The sequence below is a fragment of the Taudactylus pleione genome, unplaced genomic scaffold (assembly GCF_031769625.1).
Source record: "Taudactylus pleione unplaced genomic scaffold, aTauple2 ptg000329l, whole genome shotgun sequence".
NCBI classification, from domain to species: domain Eukaryota; kingdom Metazoa; phylum Chordata; class Amphibia; order Anura; family Myobatrachidae; genus Taudactylus; species Taudactylus pleione.
The window spans coordinates 320,978-341,084 of NW_028284730.1; the positions used below are offsets into that span (position 1 = coordinate 320,978).

General features: G+C 46.1%; 1 protein-coding gene across 2 annotated transcripts in view; it reads right to left on the minus strand.

The window, feature by feature from the left end:
• Positions 1–440: 440 nt before the first annotated feature.
• The window catches only part of KANSL3 (KAT8 regulatory NSL complex subunit 3), an 81,384-nt gene continuing 61,717 nt past the window's right edge, over positions 441–20,107 (minus strand). The window contains exons 19-23 of one of the 2 annotated variants that reach the window (XM_088443275.1): positions 17,357–17,469; positions 13,906–14,128; positions 13,692–13,813; positions 4,812–4,956; positions 441–4,202 (exon numbers count right to left, since the gene is read on the minus strand). In XM_088443275.1, coding sequence (XP_088299401.1) covers positions 3,730–4,202; positions 4,812–4,956; positions 13,692–13,813; positions 13,906–14,128; positions 17,357–17,469 — 1,076 coding nt within the window. In that variant the 3' untranslated portion in view covers positions 441–3,729. The remainder of the gene's footprint in view (positions 4,203–4,811; positions 4,957–13,691; positions 13,814–13,905; positions 14,129–17,356; positions 17,470–20,107) is intronic. The other variant, XM_088443276.1, reaches the window with a different exon arrangement.

Below are 20,107 nucleotides of genomic sequence, written 5' to 3' on the forward strand. Positions count from 1 at the left end.
GAATCTGTATTGGTGTGAATTATTTCATTATCTTTTATAATAAGTGAGGTTTATAAATAAATATAGAACAAATAGCGTTATCACTCCTGTGCAAGTGCAGATCTGCAAACACTGGTGATCCCTGTGTGCAGGTAAGCTTTGTTTTATTTATTTCTATTTTCAGATACACGCTGCACTGACTTATTGGGCTTGTGCAGAATGTTCCTGGCAAGTGAAGGCTTTCACCATTGCTAAAGCCCGATGCGGACACATCGCCGGGACAGGGTTTTCTCGCAAGCTCTGTCCTGGCACCTTTATTATGATAAATCCCCTTGATAATCTCTGATATCACAATGCAATATTAATCATTGTTATCACATCACAATTGCATTTAAAATGTAAACTGTAATAAAATGATCCCTAAAGAATTACAGAAGCCTCTGAAGTTACTGTGTTGCTGGGAAAGTTTTAATCTTCAAGTAATAAAACATTTGAGATCATTAAAGTGTTATGACTCTAGTTAATTTTTATCTCTGTACATTTGTGTGTGACTGTAGTTTCACTTTGACCGTATCATAAACTAATGATTAAAAGTAAATAGAATAGAAACAGAAAATAGACATTCAACAAACTATAAATCATAAGAAAAAAAAAAATGGAGAATGTCAAGCCCCCACCCCCTTGGTCTCATCTTGGCACCTGTCTCATGCTGCCCACATTCTCTCAAAGTCTGGTAACAAGCGACTCTTCCTTCCTGCAGGTCACACTCCTTCCAAGCATAACATCTCCAGTGCCGCGGCCTGAGCCAAAAGATGGGGCAGGTCCCAGAGCAAGAGGTCGCCACCTCAGGTGGGTTGGAGCAGCAGAGAGGGCCGGCCTAGGAAGCACTGACAGTGACGTCACAGATACCACACTTTGTGGGAATCCTGAACAGTGCTGCTGAAGGATCACCAGCTAGGGTTACCGCTGGAAACCATAGCCACATCAGGCTGGTCTCCCTCTGGCAGCTGTCAGCAGACCAGCCAAAGCCACCGGGCTGTAGGCGCCTTCTTCAACACGGGCCCTGGTGTGGTGCACCTGCTCCACCGCTGGTAGACACGGGCCCTGGTGTGGTGCACCGGCTCCAACGCCGGTAGTTTCGCCCATGCATTTAGAAGTTACAGTAGAGGATGTTACTACTGTTTTTTTTATATTAAAGAACTACAGAAACCTCTGGTGTTACTGTGTTGCTGAGAAAGTTTTAATCTTCTTCGAGTGATAAAACTTTTGAGATAAATAAATACAAATGAACCTGAGTGTTATGATCCGAGTTACTTTTTATCTCTGTATGTTTGGGTGTGATGGCAGTTTCACTTTGACTATATCATAAACTAATGATTGAAAAGTAAATAAAATAGAAACAGAAAGTAAATCAGTCAAGGTCTGCTGGTGAAGGAAATATAACAGGAATGTTCTAGATATTGGATTATCTTTGAAGCATTAGTCATTTTAGCCCCCTCTTTCACCTCTCTATAAAGCTCTGTGAACAACAATACTGAATCTATGCTAGGTAAAGAACATTCTTTAACTTCAATGTGTATTCTAGGAGTGGAAACTGCCATGTTGATACCCTAAAGTGGTTTTCAGTTTTAAAAATAAATCCGTTAGACTAAATCATTTCTCCATCCTTTACAGTGGTAACTTCCCTGCACGCACATATGGCCGGCCCCTCGGCTGATCTCCCTTGCTCCTGCTCAGCAGAGATGCTCTACAATTGCTCTAAGCTGTTTAATTATAGACGCTGGGTTGCATTTCCCCTGTTTCACAGAGACGAGCAGCTTGCCGCCCGAACGCGTCCATGTAGCTGTAAACAAATATACAAAGTATACACAACCTTACAAAAGAAACAGCTTTTATGCTGGGCATCCATATTTTCTATAATTAGAAAATGACCCCCATTATAAGCTGTATGTGGATAGTTAGCTCCCAAATATTGTTGTACCTCAATTATCTTTTAGTTTTATTAACAGACATCCATGTTTAAGATCATTACTTGGCTGCACTGCAGAGCCCAGTTCCTAAATAGCGGAGAGGCAATGTTCACACAAATGGCTGAGGCCTCTCGTAAGCTGGCAAAACATTACCCGATTATCATTCTAACCAGCCAAACTAACTGGCTTTTTGGAATGATGAACTGTAATAATTCAGTGCAAGAGGAACCCCCCCCTTCCACCCTCAAACTGAACAATATCAACTGCACTGATGCGCTGGCTGGTACAGCTGAGCATAGCGCAGCCTGGACGTCTTGTATCGTGTTCTCAGAGAGGGAGGGAGGATGTATTAAACCTTGGAGAGATATAAAGTACCAACCAATCAGCTCCTGTCATTTACAGACTCTTTGAAAAATAACAGTTAGGAGTAGATTGGTTGGTACTTTATCTCTCTCCAAGGCTTAGTACATTTACTCCAGGGAGAGAACTGCCCAGCCCAGTGAGTCTTTATAGGGCTGACAGGGGTGAAAGAGAGACTGCAAGTATCCTGTATGTTCAAGCAGCATTTTGAGCACCGTGATGGGTCTATTTGCCTGCTGCAAAGGGTGACATGGTGCTAGGGATGGCAGTGACATTGGAGATGGACAACAAGATGTATCACAAGCTACTTTGCAAAAGGAGAAGGCATATATGACAAGGTGAAGGGGGGAACATGTACAACAAGGTGTTGTGCAGTGGGGGTAATGCTGGGTAAGTTGCTGGGCATGGAGACGCGTGACCAATGCTGCACAGGACGGTCTGATGGTATATGTGAAATACATGTGGGGTTTTTTTTTGTTATGATTTCTTTTTAGTCTTCCTAATTCTGTGCCCTCTGTATCATTCAGTTGGAGGGAAGTTGGCTGGTCTGATGAAAAATTGGTTAGTTGGTCAGACAATCTTTTAGTTGGATAACGTGTGCCCAGCTTAATACTCACACATACAATCTATGTATAATCCCGGTATTGCAGATTAGGGTCATTTCCTCAGATCACACTAATACCGTGCTCAGCACACAGCTGCAGACATTTTATTTGTTTCCTGTCTTGCTCATGTGTAAGTACATGGGAGCCACGTTAAATGTACACACATTGAGTGTTAAATATACATTAATATTATTACAGGTTTGAAAATCTATATTTTCCACATTTTCTACAACTGATGCATCTCTGAAGTGTACAGTCTTTATGTACCAGACACATACAAGGTGTTCATAAGGCCACACTTCCAAGTACCCAATGCTGCAGCATTCTAATTATGTGGTGGCACCAAAGACCATGGAGACTTCTGAGGATGGTAAGATGGCAGATTCCATATCCACACCAGCGTTTGCTGGAGCTGCAGTGGAAAACGATCACATGGTCAAACCAAAAGCGAGAGTAAGAGAAGTGTTGCACCAACTACCGAGAACTTATAGAATATTTACAATTGAGTCAGCTCCGTAACGTCTCACAGGATATGCCCTGAAATCATTTCTGTAACAGCAAAGTGTACTCTGCTTTACTTAACAACATGGAATTGTTCTTGGTTTACAAACAACATTTAATCTTTGTTTAGCTTTCTGCAGTTCTGCCCTGAACACCATTTGGGCAATGTTTATTTAATACTTCCTCTGTACCAGATAAGGGGTCGCTCCTCTGTCGGCCATCTTTTTCCTTTTATCATCTTGCTTAGCAGAAGTTTCATCAAGATTGAGGACATGGCAATTGTTCTTAGAATTGTGTGCACACTGAAGTGTGAGTCATTGTGGTTTCTGATTGGCTGATGTCCCTGCACTTTGTACTACATTACTAGAGCCAGATAATGCTATAAGGGCAGGTTGCAGAAGCTGCCTGTTGACCAGTGACTCGCGGCTGTGAATGATCGTGCTGCACTCGTCAATGACAGATGGTACTCTGCCCAGGCTCTCCATGGCACTTATCATATGGTTCCCCAGGGTTTTGTCACTAGCTTCAGTTTTTGCTAATATAACAGTTTTTGAGGAGGCCTGTAGGACTGGGCCGATCTTGGAGAGCACCATTGTGCAGGCTGGATTTGGTGTGTTGCCCAATGACGGCGTAGTGAAAGTCACCGCTCCGGTGACGACAGCTGTAGAACTTTGCAAAGTCATTTGTTTCAGGGGTAAAGTGGTTAGGTCACTGCCCACAGATTTGGTGAGGGCAGAAAGCTTGGCATCTGACATTACGTACAGCGTCTTGGGTGGACTGGTAGTGACTAAAGAAGAATGAAAAACAAATCCAATAAGTAACATAACACCACTACGTTATATGTAACTAGATCTCTATTATGCTAATTGGTATTGTACACATGTAAGCAGGCTAGTATTGGTAACATGTGATAAACATTTCATTACAAAGACACAATTATTAATCTGTACCATATTAAATATAGTGACAAATCTTAGTACTCAATAGTCTGCACCATCACTAACTACTGGTTAATAATAGCTACCTACCTTGTCTTAGTAGTTTTTTTCTGTGCTAACAGGTGAAAATGTAATATGTGAAATATTTATGGAAGCAGGTGCTGAGCAACACACATAAGCTTACGGTGTGGAAATAACATGGAAAAGAGTTTTACCCTCCTACAGTCACAGTTCTCTGTAATATATATCTACAAGGCAAAATGAACAGCAGACAGTATATAATGTTATTATTTAATGCAATCTTATTTTATAAATAATGATGTAAAATGTCTGTTAGTGATTAAACCCCAACACACATTTTCCTGTTGACTCACTGCACTGAGGTTTATATAGTTGTGTCACTGGTCCTTTACAGATGTCTTACATCACCTTATTCTGCCATAAGTGATGCTTCTCACCTGCTGGAGGGGTCACTGCTCGCACTATGGACAAGGTTTTCTCACCAGGTGTTCTGTCGCTGGGTGTCGATACTTTGCACTGCTCTGTCACAAGAGGGGGGAGAAGTTTACTGGCAGAGACCGTGGTGGGAGAAGAGTCTTGTGCCTGGAGATCACAGCAGAGACACACCTTCAGAGGCCAGTTCATGCATAGCGTATGTGTTGTCCTAGTGCTAACGGGATATTTTTGTGTACCAATAAATCATTTTCTCTGGGAGAGGCAGGTTTACCACCCGTGGCAAGGGAAAAAATGATTTATCAGTAAGTAAAAAAATCCTTTTCAGCCATCTGGGGCACAAGCTAATGAACATGAATCAAAACCGGCTCAACATAGACTGGTATCATTAGGAAAGATGAGGGTTCGCTAACCTCTAAGACAGATCACCCTGTGCAGGAGTTCCTTACTAAATCAGCTAAATATGGATGTGGTACCTGTAACGGATTCAGTATGAATTACCTTAGGGGTGCCTAACCTTAACCCCCCCCAAGCGCCTAACCCTAATCCCCCCTCTAAGTGCCTAAACCTAACCCCCCCCCTTCCCCGCAGCAGCAGTCTCCTCTCCTCTGCGAGGGTGCGATCACACTGATCGCAGCCCCCCTGGATTTGTTCCTGGCTGAAGGACTCAGCGTCTCCCCTCCTCAGCGCCTCCTGCGAATAGGCCACGCCCCCGATATGTTCCAACTTTTGGGGCTAATTTAAGTACCACAGCTAAATGAATTCCCCTCTATAAGTCAAGTATTTTAAAACCCAGTTCTAAGTATGCTTTTGAAAGGAGAGAAGAGCTTGAGAAATTTATAGTTACCATAAGTTGTTAGCAAGATTCACTTAAAGATTATGCTCAAAATGTGAATTCCCTACAGAGGCGGCAGTGTAATCAGGCTTCATTTTTAGAATGTAATATTCCACACAATAGAAAAAAAACAAAAACAAAATGGTCAGAGCACTCTATTCCCCATGACAAACCCACCAAGTAGCTTCCAACTGGGATCACTGCTATTTCATTGCAGAGGAATAAACACAATAATTCACAATAGCTTTATAATAAAAGCTATGCACAGCTTTTCATTGGTTGATCACTGTAGGTCCATGTCACACATCAATGACTGTTCTGCGCAGACCTGCCGCTTATGTGTGACCATGGCCATTTGTTTGCATGTTACATGAACCTATAGTAACTAACAGATAATAAGCTGTACATACAGCATTCAACACTTGTATGGACTAAAACGTTTGTAATACTGCCCTGACCTCAGTGGAATGAAGTTATTTGGCGTACTCGTTATGAAGAATAGAGTGCTTGAATACTGAATTTCTGTAGTTATCATGGAGCACTACCTCGGAACTGTGTTTGACTTAAAGGCCTTTTTATAAAGAATGATTGGCCTGAAATGTCTATAGAAGCTTGGAAATTGGAAGAGATTATCTTGAGAAGCTGATCCACAATTCAGCTGTAGAGAAGATTACCTGCTGTCAAGAAAATCGACTTGAGGGCCTCTTATTGTACTTGTCGGTAGTGTCTCTGATGGAAACTAAATAAGGAATGATTGATAGAAATAAAGGTTTAGACAAAATCATCTGCTTGCGCTGAAATAAGTAATAGAATCCATATGAGGTGAATAATCCAATATCCTGAGGTGCCTCCCTCATAGGACACAATAGCAGTATCCAAAAAACAAGGAGAGAGAGGAGATATAGTGAAGTACAATTTAATCAAATAAAAACATCAACAGAATAAAAGTAGCAAATCATGGAGATATCCTATAGCAGCTGTAATGGATACACTGTGTAGTCTCCTGATGCTTGCACAGGTCTTTCTGCTCCAGTCACCGGCTGTTGAGACCTTTAGAAGCTGCCTGGTATCTCCCACACCAACGCGTTGTCTCAACACCCGGTGACTGGAGCAGAAAGACCCGTGCAAGCATCCGGAGACTACACGGTGAATCAACACTCATTAGAACTGTCCGTTGCCAGTTCTTACTTTCTCCTGGTAATTGTTTCCATTACAGCTGCTATAGGATACCCCCATGATTTGCTACTTTTATTCTGTTGATGTTTTTATTTGATTAAATTGTACTTCACTATATCTCCTCTCTCTCCTTGTTTTTTGGATACTGCTATTGTGTCTTATGAGGGAGACACCTCAGGATATTGAATTATACACCTCATATGGATTCTATTACTTATTTCAGTGCAAGTAGATGATTTTGTCTAAACCTTTATTTCTATCAATATTTCCTTGGGAGGATTGGGAGTACCTTCCATAGCTGATTTCTACACTTGCTGCTATTGTTTGCGCTCAGTTCATCTCTTTTTCACCCTTTTTTAGTTTAAATAAGGAATGAGACTGTTGTCTGTTTAGACAAGTGGATGGCTGGTGAATCCGCATTAGGCAGGTCACCCCACTCATCAGTTTCTTCCCTAGGAATTGTGTACAAGGCTATAAAGAACGGACAAATCTGGAAATATAATTTGTTAGAGGACAATTAGGAAAGCCTGGAGACCTTTTCGGTTAATAAAAAGAAAAAAAAAGAGGTTGGCATGGAATTAGAGGCTGCAGGATCCCAAATGTCTAAGGTGCTGGTCCTAATCCTCCTTATCTATACTGCTCTGCCTCCTAAGAGTGGGAGATGTACCCCAGATGGCCAAAAGAGAAATAGATCTAAAGACATGTAGTCTAACAGATTTCACCTTCCTAAAACAATTTAGCTCTGCACTGTTAAAATCAACTTAAAAACAGGATTTTGGTACTTACCGTTAAATCCATTTCTCCGATTCCACAGGGGACACTGGAGCTTCATGACAGTGGGGTATAGACGGTGGGTTGAGTTGAGCCTGGCACTTTAAAAATCTACAAGTGTGACTGGCTCCTCCCCCTCTATGCCCCATCAGCCCCAGTTTTAAAGAACTGAGCCCGAGAGGAGACGGAGAACAGACTGAAGAACAGAGAAGGAGAACAGGAAAAGAAACAATCCAACATACTGACACACTGCAAGAACACAGCAGGCTGCAGGGATAAACAGTCACACAACGAAAACAGACCAAACTGCAACAGAACTGAAACAGAACAAGCAACTGAGAACAGGCAAGAAGCACTGGGTGGGCGTCCAGTGTCCCCTGTGGAATCGGAGAAATGGATTTAACGGTAAGTACCAAAATCCTGTTTTCTCCTTCATCCACTAGGCGACACTGGAGCTTCATGACAGTGGGGACGTCCCAAAGCTACCCTCCTGGGGGGGGGAGTGCTGAACGCCCTGCAAGACACTACGACCAAAATTTGAAGCAGAAGCCGCAAAAGTGTAAAATCTGTAGAAACGTACAAAAGTATGAACCGAAGACCACGTCGCTGCCCTACAAAGCTGTGAAGCCGAGACACCTCTACGTGCCGCCCAAGACGTACCCACAGAGCGCGTAGAATGCGCAGAAATGGATACCGGCGGTGGTTGAGCAGAAGCAACATATGCCTGACGAATAGTCAGACGAATCCACCTGGCCAAAGTTTGTTTAGACGCATGCCAGCCACGCCGATTAGCATCATAAAGGACGAACAGAGCCTCTGATTTACGTAGCCCCTCAGTACGGGACACATAAATGCGAAGTGCCCGAACCACATCCAAGGAGTGAGAATCCCCAGAAGAGTCCGACAACGCTGGCACTACAATCGGCTGATTCAGATGAAAACCCGAGACCACCTTGGGCAAAAAGGAAGGCCGGGTACGAAGTTCCGCCCGATCTTCGTGAAAAATCAAGTAAGGGGAACGGCAGGACAAGGCTCCAAGTTCAGACACACGTCTGGCCGAAGCCAGGGCCAATAAAAGGATCAGCTTCCAAGTCAAATACTTCAATTCTACCTCCTGCAAAGGCTCAAAGGTGGATGACTGAAGAAAAGATAAAACAAGATTCAGGTCCCAAGGAGCCGTGGGTGGCACAAAGGGGGGCTGAAATCTAAGCACCCCTTGAAAAAAGGTCTGAACCTCCGGAATCAGAGCTAGGCGACGCTGGAAAAAAATAGAAAGAGCAGAAATCTGCACTTTAAGCGATCCCAAGCGTAACCCCGCATCGAGGCCTTTTTGAAGAAAAAGAAGACGTGGTAAATGAAAAGAGGAAGTGGAGGATCCACGACCTTCACACCAGGAGATATAAGCCCTCCAAATGCGATGATAATGCGCTGATGTTACCGGTTTTCTAGCCCTAAGCATGGTAGGAATGACCGACCTAGGAACTCCATGGCTTCTTAGGATGGCGGTCTCAATAGCCACGCCGTTAAACGAAGCCGCCGTAAATCCGGGTACACACATGGACCCTGTTGTAGAATGTCCGATCATAGCGGAAGAGGCCAAGGTTCGTCTACCAGAAGGAATAATAGATCGTAATAGATCGGAGTACCAAACCCGACGAGGCCAATCCAGAGCCACTAGGATGACGGTGGACGACTCTCGTTTGATCCGCTTGAGAATCCGAGGGAGGAGCGGGAAACGGTGGGAACAGGTACACAAGGCTGTACGGCCAAGGGATCAGTAAAGCATCCGCTCCCACCGCTGCCGGATCCATGGTCCTGGAGCAGTAAAGGGGTAGTTGATGATTTATCCGAGATGCCATCAGGTCTATCTGTGGTTTCCCCCATCTGCAAACCAGTTGATGAAAGACCTCGGGATGAAGGGACCACTCCCCAGGATGAAGATCCTGACGACTGAGGTAGTCCGCTTCCCAGTTGTCGACTCCCGGAATAAACACTGCGGAAATGACCTCTACGTGTCTTTCTGCCCACAGAAGGATGCGACTGGCTTCTCTCATTGCCATCCGACTGCGGGTTCCTCCTTGGCGATTTATGTATGCCACTGCCGTGGCGTTGTCGGATTGTATCCGAACCGGAAGTCCTCGTAACAGAGGAGCAGCCTGTATCAAAGCTCTGTAGACTGCCCGCAGTTCGAGAACATTGATTGGTAAGAGGGACTCCTGCTGCGACCAAAGCCCCTGGAGGTGATTGTCCAGAACCACCGCTCCCCATCCGCGGAGGCTGGCGTCCGTGGTGACCAAGGTCCAATTCCAAATTCCGAAGCGCCGACCCGCTAACAGATGTTCCGTCCGAAGCCACCAGAGCAAGGATATGCGGGTCCGGAGAGACAGACGCACCAGCCGATGCATCTGTAGGTGGGACCCGGACCACTGAGACAGAAGATCCAGTTGAAATATTCTGGAGTGAAATCTGCCGAATTGGATGGCCTCGAAGGAAGCCACCATTTTTCCCAGGAGACGGATGCAAAGATGCACAGATACTTTCCTGGGTCTGAGCACCAGACGAACCAGCTCCTGTATGGCTATGGCCTTGTCCCTTGGCAAGAATATACGAAGCAGAACAGTGTCTAGAATCATTCCTAGGAACTGAAGTCTCTGGGACGGCATCAACTGAGACTTCTGGAAGTTCACAATCCATCCATGTTGAATGAGAATCTGATGTGTAAGGGACACTTGGTGTAAAAGGACTTCTGCCGTCGGAGCCTTGATGAGTAAATCATCTAGGTACGGAACTATCGTCACCCCCCGAGAGCGCAAGTGAGACACCATGACGGCCATCACTTTGGTGAATACCCTGGGAGCTGACGAGAGACCGAATGGCAGGGCCTGAAACTGGAAATGAGCTTCCCTGATGGCAAATCTGAGGAAGGCCTGGTGAGGAACCCAAATTGGGACATGCAGATAGGCGTCCTTGATATCTATCGACACCAGAAACTCTTCTGCCTCTAGTCCCGCAATGACAGAATGGAGAGATTCCATCTTGAACCTGTGAAATGAAAGATACTGGTTCAAGGATTTCAGATTCAGAATGGGTCTGACTGACCCATCTGGTTTCGGAACCCCAAAAAGGTTTGAGTAAAACCCTTGTTGTCTTTGTGCAGTGGGAACCGCCACAAGGATCTCGGCCAGCAAAAGTTTCTCGATCGCTTGACGCAAAATTAGTTGCTTCAAGGGATCGACGGGCAAACCTGTTGTAAACAACGCCCAGGAGGAGTGAAAGCGAACTCGATCTTGTATCCTTGAGATACCAGATTTCGAACCCAAGTGTCTGGAGAAGTCCGTCTCCAAACCTCCGAGAAACGCTGGAGGCGAGCCCCCACCTTCGGATTTCCGAGATGGGATGGGAGCCCGTCATGCCACAGGCTTGTCTGCTGGCTTGGGATCTGGACGGCGGGCAATATTTGCTTGACGTCCTCTAGCACGGCCTCCTCGCCCCGCTGAAGACGAACCTCGCGATCGTCCCTGAAATCTTGCAGATGCTCGAAAGGAACGAAAGGAAGGTCCCCTAAACGAGCGACGCGGAGGAGGTGCTGATGAAGGTAGAAAAGTACTCTTACCTCCAGTGACCAGCGAGATCCATTTGTCCAGCTCTGGACCAAATAAAATATCGCCTGTGAAAGGAAGAGCTTCCACTGCTCTTTTTGACTCCGCATCCGCTTGCCAGGCACGAAGCCAAAGTGCCCGGCGAGCAGAGGCCGCCGAAGCAGAAATCCTAGCACCTACCTGGCCGATATCTCTGGAGGCGTCTCCTAAGTATACAGCAGACTCCTGAATATGTTCTGCCAAGGTAATCAGATCTGCCCGCGGAGTGTTGGATCTAAGACCCTCAGTCAATTGTTCCGCCCACTTTTCCACAGCCTTGTTGACCCAAGATCCTACCAAGGCCGGCCGGAGAAGTGCACCCGCGGCCGTATAAATGGATTTCAAAGTGGTTTCTAATCTCCGCTCTGAGGTTTCCTTCAATGTAGTAGCTCCTGGAACAGGTAACGTGGTCTTCTTTGACAACCGAGAAACCGAAGAATCCACAGGTGGCGGGGTCTCCCACCTCTTCCTATTTTCCATAGGAAATGGGTAAAGAGAGAAAAAGCGCTTAGGAATCTGGAATTTACGGTCCGGATTCTGCCAGGCTGCCGTCATCTGTTCGTCCAACTGGAGAGAAACAGGGAATGTGACGGCAATCTTCTGTGACCTGGCAAATAAGGAGTCTTCTAACGATTCTGGAGCTTCCTGACCAGAACTTCCCTTACCGCTAGAATGAGTGCGTCAATACCTTGCAATGCCTCAGGTTCTTGTGAGTAAGTCTCTACGTCTGATTCGTCCAGCATCTCCCCTTCCTCCTGAGACGAGTGATCCGCTGCCGAATCCTCATCCGACTGTAGAACTGCCGGAAGAGCCCTCTTCTTAGATGAGCGACTTACCGTAGCTTCAGGAGCTTTAGACGCAGAACCCATCGCATGAGCAAGGCTATTCACCGAGCGGACTAAATTCTGAGCCCACGCTGGTTCTGCTAGAAAAGAAGGGTGAGATGTGCCAGGTAGATCTCTGGCAGCCTCCCGTTCCCTACGGGAAGCGGCTAATTCAGAAGAAAGGTCCGCCATGACCCCTGCCAAACTATTTATGAAGGAGGGAGTGACAGACTGCGTGTTAGCACTGTCTGCTTCACATGGGAAGACCCTTTGGAGCGAGCATGGGTAAATTTCTTCCTGCACTTAGTGCAGGCAAACAGCTTTTGTGATGCAGTTTTTTCTGTCCTGGATGTCATCATGTACTCACAGACAGGCACCACATACAACTCAGGAATTCAGAAGGAGTATAGGGAGAAGCAGAATTACAATAATAATGCTACTCAAGTATGGGAGCAGACAGAGCAATAAGGGAGGAGCAGAATTTCAATAATAATGCTACTCAAAATGCAGGCAAAGCATTATAGGAGGAGCAGAATTTCAAGAATAATGCAACTCAGTAACAGGGGCAGACAGGCATATAAGGGAGGAGCAGTCAATAGGACCAGAAGGTAGTTAAAACCACCTTCTGTAATTACAGACCCCCTGTAGAAGCTGTCAGATTTCTCCTCTCCCCCTCCGCTCAGTGCCTTCAGGGAATGTAGAAGCTCCTCTCTCTGAGGCGCCACTCCCGTTCAGAGCGCGCCAAACTAGCCCAGGCAGTGAAGGAGGAAGAGGAGGGACCTATAAGCTCCTCCTCCTAATGGCCGCCGCTATTGTATGCGCGCGGCATACACTTATACAATGGGGACGTCCTCATGTGTCCCCGCACTGACAGCGGGGGCCAGCGGCACGACCGACGCCAGTGACAAACGTGCCGGTGCCTTTTGCACAAGCACCGGCACGCAGAGGCAGGACCGCTGTGAGCGCGCCTACCTAACAGCCAGCGCCGGTGTTCTATCGCACACCAGCGTGGCACTGACAGCCGCGCACTGTTTCAGACCCAGCATATTATTTACACCTCTCCTGCTAGTCAGGAGAGGTGTGCTACTTACCGGGCTGCTGCGGCCAGAGCGCTGGGCAGTGAGGGGAGAGCGGGGACCCGGACACAAGCCAGTGTTAGCTGTGGCGGGCCCCGCTGAGTCTGATAACTCCTAACTGCCTAAAGCAGCCTCCCCTCCATAGGGTGACCGGACACAGGCTGCAGTAGCCGTGTGGTCCCCTCTCTGGCGGCTCCCACGATGCAGGCAGACTGTCACAGCCAACAGTCTGCCTGTCCTCTTGCTTTGTTTTTCTTTTACAATTTTTATTTAATTTAAGGGCTGGAGACAGCCCCTGTGCACCAGCTCTACTCGGGCACATTCTAAAAACTGGGGCTGATGGGGCATAGAGGGGGAGGAGCCAGTCACACTTGTAGATTTTTAAAGTGCCAGGCTCAACTCAACCCACCGTCTATACTCCACTGTCATGAAGCTCCAGTGTCCCTTAGTGGATGAAGGAGAAATATCAAATTGTTGCAATAATGAACCCAATGTGTTTTCTCACAGATCTGTGGACAGTCTAGTAAGAGCCTTATTGGGAGAGAGATGTATGAGAGATTCTCACCTGTTGGGAGGCATCATCTTGTTTGGACTGTGACCCCATTCCCATACTGGCCTGGCTGAGGGTGGTGACACGACTGGGCTGGCCACGGAGAGTGACGGTGATAGTGGTCGGAGCCTTTAAGCCTAACAGCAGAGGCAAAAAGAAGGTTATTTTATATAACATGTATCCTTAGCAAGAGAATTGTAGATGACAATAATATTTTCCTCGCCATTACCTGTAGTCGGGCTAGATAGCTGTGCCAGGCCGGGTATACTACTAGCCAGTTTTGCTAGGCCACCGTTTGTAAGTAATTGATGGATAGCCGTCTGTTTTCCACCAGCTGATGCCACAAAGGAGGAAGAAGCAGTCACCACAGGGATGGTACGCAGGATTGTGCCAGTTCCTGTGGTTATTGTAGCCAAGCCTTGGAGTGAGGTGGGAGCTTTGACTGTCAACGCCTGCCATGGACAAAAGACATCGCTTTTATACCTTATAGACAACAATGCAAAGTATTAGTAGGATATAGAGCACCGTCTACCTTAACCAAAGGAGAAGGTATACAGGGAGACTGCCAGACCCTACTGAGACTACAACTACCAGGTGCACTGAGCGTGGACCGTGAGCGTCTCTACACATGGACAGTAGGTGGAACAACCCAGATGGTGAAACCTATTTATCAGGACTGCGTCTGGATCAGGGGAGAAGCTTCCAGGGGAGCGACTACCTCCCCTTATGCTGCATTAACCAACCGAGTACGCTGGCCTCGTGGCAGCAGATATGCGTCTACTGCTGATCCCCGGCATCAGACGATAAGGCCCCGGCTGGTGTAGTAAGGACGCGGACAAATCCCTGGTACTTACAGCAGCAGCTTCTGGTGCGTCTCTACACCAGAAGAGAGGAATTGCCTTACCTGACATCACCAAGCATCCGCTGCAGTCCAGGTTGCAGCATTGCTGCTAGCTAAGCTCAGCCACGACCCGCCAAAATCACCAGCACAATTACTGATGTTGCGGCCTGGCGGAGGTAGATGGAGCTGCAGCCCATGCGTCTTAATACAGACGCTCAGTACTGCCAACTCAAGAAAACAAAGAAAAGTAAATCAGAAAATGAAAACTTAAGCCTCCGTAAGCAGTCCCCTGTAGAAAAAGGTGCGTCTGATCCTGCCACACCAACTGAACAAACTGAAGTCCTATGGCTAGGGGCAGGGTATATATGGGAGGACTCGGGGCATTCTGAGAGACAAAGTTTTTAACTGTTAGGTGCCTGGTCTTCCAACCATAATAACCCCATGGTATCCCTGTGGATCCCTATGGACCCCGAGGAGGAAAAAGGGATTTCAATATTTCAAATATATTTTACATCTCCCTTTCCCCCACATTAGTCTCTGAGTTGGATTCCCCCTATTGGGGCTTTTTGCGTTCAGCTCAACAGGATCCTGGTGCTTAACTGGGGACCTCTGCTGGTCAGTCTCCATAAATGTCTGAGGTAACAAAGAGGGATGTGATAATGTGCAACAAATGACAGGTGGCTCCTGATTGGATGAACGCTCTAGCCTTCTAATCAGGAGCTACCTCTCATTTCTGGCTCAGCAACAAAATTATTATTATTTTTTTAAAGTATTCTGGCCAGGGCCACAACTAGGGGGGAGCTAGAGGTGCACGTGCACCGGGTGCCAGAATGCAGGGGGTGGAAAAGGGCTGACTCACGATGGCTTGGGGGCTGCAGATTCAGAAAACGGCCATCCAAAAATGGCCGCCGCCAAGGAGGAGACAGATGCTAGAGGTCCTTACTGGACCTCTAGTGTGTCTCCTCCTTGGCGGCGGCCATTTTTGGATGGCCATTTTCAGCAGATTCCATGCGGACTAGGCGTCCGCATGGACTCTGCTGAAAACGGCCATCCAAAAATGGCCGCCGCCAAGGAGGAGACAGACACTAGAGGTCCTACTGGACTTCTAGTGTCTGTTAGGCCAGCGCAAGTGCCGGGAGAAGATGCTGAAAGCTGCCTTTTCTCCAGTGAAACCCCCTGGCAATGAGCATAAACCCCATAGCAACGAGCATGAAACCCCCTGGCAACGAGCATGAAACCCCCTGGCAATGAGCAAGTAATCTTAAAGTAATTAGAAGCCTTACTGTGGGGCATAAAATGGTGTCGGGCAAATATGTAAGTGGCACTTTGGTAATAAGTATTACAGTATGTGGCATAATGTGTAATGGGCATTATGGTGTGTGGAATAATATAAGTCACTATACCAGGGACATTTGACTAGTGCACTGCCTTATGGAGGAGCAAGGACAAAATCCAGGTACGCGTAGGGACGGGGCGCAAAATTGTTGCCTTGCAGTGGGTGACAGTTATCCTAGCTTCGGCCCTGATTCTGGCAGCCGATGAGCATGTAAGCTGCCCAGCAGAAGTATCTATGAATATGAAGTTCCAGAACCCTAGTAAATTGAATTTCTAACAAAGGACTAGAATGGTTGAAAAAGAGGATAATGGATTTAAAGAAAATATATTAGGAAGGTAGAAAAACCATTTAAAATACAGTGTCAGATAGGTATAGTCATGAGAGCTTAAAATGAAGATTTGGGAACACAAACCGAAAAGAATTGGACAGCTGTCTGCTAGAACATAATGCTGAATTAAATCTCTTAAGTTGTGTGGCCCAAGCCCTTCAGCACCTCAAAGGTTACTATTAAGATGGGATATTACCAACTTTAATAAAAAGTAATGTTCTTATTTGTTAGTGTTGAGGCTATATTTATAAAGCGCAGGCTTTTGTAAGCTGCCGCTTCTTGGCAGGATGGAGCTGAAAATTGAATGTGGCTCTAACATTCAGTGGAAATATTACACTGAATATTATTACAGCTTTACATTTTCAGCGACAGCTTACAAAAGCCTCCTCTTCGTAAATATAGCCCTAAAGCTTCACAATGGTGCGACCCAGAGATGTAACGATATACAGATGTGTCCTTGCTCGTGTTAACCTCAATACTCCATGCTGCAGGATATGCCTGGCGTGAGTGAGACGCCAGGTTCCGTGCAACTCTGCTAAGGCCGGGCATCTTTTCTTGCCAAAAAAGCGTCTAAGTCACAATGTGATGTGACTAGGACGCACCAAGACACTGTGCTGATTAATTTGTATATCAGTGTGCCACCGAGTCTGGAAACGGAACATGGCGTGAAAAAAAACTGTGCCCGCTCAGTTGAACTCAGATATGCAAGTGTCACATATGACATAAATCAGCAGAGTCTCCTGGTGCGTCCTAGCGGCATCACACTGCGACTTCAGGAAAATGCAGAAAAGACGCCCAGTGCTAGCAGAGTCTTATGGAACCAAAAGGGGCTATTTGGCGCAACCGCAGCAAAGACAAGCGAGGACACATCAGTATTGCATTGCTCTACACACACCATCCGCCGCACGGTGACGCGATATATATGGGTCGTGTAACGACACTACGTCGTCCGTGGAATTGTCCCATCGGAAATGCAGCACATCAAACGTTCAATTGGGTGTATTCGCTCATACACACTATACAATGGTCATTATGATCAGTCGCGGATCGCAAAAATAGGCGATATCTATCGAATAGTGTGTACCCACCCACCTTTAGTCTGAAGGTGAAAATCTGATTTGTATTTGTATTATAGTGACAGTAATTGCTCCATGATATGTGCAGCACATTAATACCTGTGTGGTGGATCCAGTGTTGCCAGGGAGGGCAGGTGATTTGCTGCCTATGTCTTGGAGGCTAAAACTTAAACCCTGCAGGAGGCTGCTGGCAGAAGCTCCGGAGTTTGTGCCTGGAAAACAGATCACACATCAATCAGTACAAGCCAAGATGGGTAGGCAGCTGGCAAATCTGCTAAATGGGCAGAATATTTTTTCTATATGACTATAAACTGTACTTTTGCTAGTTAAAACAACCCTTTAGGAATTCCAGACTCCCTGTTTAAACTGCTTTACTGTTATTGATGAAATGGATAATGATAGGAAGGTTTACTGCGATTACCGATACACAGTATCGCTAACGCATTTGTGGGCAGGTTTAGTCAATGGATTTTACTGATTAATAGACTTTTTCTGTGATGTCAAATGGGGATGCAGACTAAAAACAGGGAGAAGCAACATTCACAGGAAGCAGCGAACTGTGGGCCTGATTCAGCAATGAACGCAAGTGTGGACACACACGCACTTGGCCGTTGCGAATATATGCTAATCAATGCACACGAAAGGCAACCGCAGCATAAGATGAAGACACCCAACACTACACAATGCCGCCCACTTACCTTTACTCAAAGCCTGAGTAGTCCGCAAGACAGTGGAAAAATCGAGAACCATCGGAAACATACACACAATAGAGGTTGACCTAATCTCGTGCAGGATTTTGGCCACTTCCTGCGTGCATCGAGTCGTCTGGCTGAGTATGCCACCGCACTGCCTTAATTATACACCCCCCTATAACTGGGTCCCAACGCACAGGCACGCCTGCGTTGGCCTGACCACCCCCAGTCACCACCCACAAACGCAACACTTCCTGTCAATCAATATCGGAAGGGTCTGCGTACACACTGCGTGTACCCTTACCCGCTCGCACTGGCTAGTTCGCTCACTGCAATGCATACGCAGTGCGAAAACATCGTCCGGGTGCGTGCAAATTCTGATCTGCGTTCCTTGCTGAATCAAACTCTGAGTTAACAAAGCTCCCACCTATCCCAATTTACAGAGCAACCATTAGGGGCATCACTAATGTACAGAAGAGGTTATATGCTGTTGTATAGGGTCCATCAATCATATAAAATAACATATTTCCCTAAAGCACACAGTCTGCATAGCCAAAACCCTGCGGCCCCTTTATACAGCCTGCCATTGTCATGTGACAGACAGGGGACGCAGAAGAGGAGTGTGCATGTCCTCTGCAACCTTCCTGCTGTCTCTCTGTTGGCGGTCACTCAGCATCCAGCAGCAGAGGAAGTTGCACTGAATGCTGCATGACTTCTGCATTGCTGTCTATACATCATTTTTTTTTGCATGTAGGGTAAATAATGGCTGCCTTTACATGTAGCCCACAAATACTGCACAGCTTTATAATTACTCTACAATTTAGGTGTCAGTTTGGACACCTCCCTCCCAAATCTAAATCTCTCTGCACATTTTAAATCTGCCCCACCTGCAGTGCAGCATGGTTTCACCAAGATGATCAGTTGAGAGATATATCTCTCTATTCCCAACTCCGAATCAGGCCCAGCACTCCATAACACTACCACACGGCACTAATCCAAAATGAATTGCAGAGCGCTGTCAGCCAGACTGCCCTCTCTGCTGCTCACTGCATAGCGCTATCTCTAAGGAGGAAGATAAGAGGAGACTTTTGATTTCAGTCACATGAGGAGGAATTTAGTGCTGCTTTGTAAAAGAAGCAACAACCCTTCAACTCAGATTAGGGGAATTCCAATGACTGGGGAGAACTGTTAATGATAAACGGCACATAGTAGTAAACAGAGATTTAAGCACTTTGGCAGAATGGGTACTATGCACAATATCAAAAGACAGTAAAATAAATCACCTGTGCTGGTATACGCGATTTATAGGAGGGAAGCATATACAGAAATTATTTTAAATGGTGATATAATGGGATGTACATGTATGTGATATGTGCACTGAGGAAAGAACTAATCAATACATTAGAGGGGTTCATCCACTAGAGGGACAACCATCATAAACACTATACATTGGGTTTCTCTAAATGTTCATGCTGTGTCTGATACCAACACTATATATAGTGCTCACTCTAGGTGCAGGGTGCTGATCAGTGAGCAGGCCATATTAAATTTTGAAGGAAAAATTTTTAAACTTGATGTATTGCTACAGCAGAAAAAATAAATAGAACATATGTAGTTATGTGTGTACTGTATAGAGAGGAGCTGGTTGGGTAGAATAGTCTACAGAAGTTATGTAAGTGTTCTAGAATTTTATCAGCTGCCTGAAGAGGTGAATTTCAAGGAACACTTAAAGGTTGGGAGGCTAGAAGAAAGTAATGTTGAGCGAGGGAGGGTATTCCACAGATTGGGTGCAGCCTGAAACAAGTCCTGTAGCCATGAATGGGAACAGGTAATGCATGTGGATGAGAGACGTAGATCTTGATCTTATTGATAAATGGAGAACATTGATGAAAGCTGGCAATCTGCCCAAGAGTGTGTGCCCTTAGCATATGGCCATGATATAAATCGGGTCTTGTTTTGTGGTGTCTTGTTTCATTTTTTTTTACATGGCTGATGTTTCTCTTGTCAGATTTCTGCTGACACCTACAGCATGGCAGTAGGGACTTAGGTCTCTCTCTCTTCCCCTACTGCCTCTCTCCAACCTACTCTTAGACGTCAAGTTCTGGGGTTATGCAAAGACAGTCGTACCGGGGAGCCTCCATCAGAGGCTCTGCAGGTC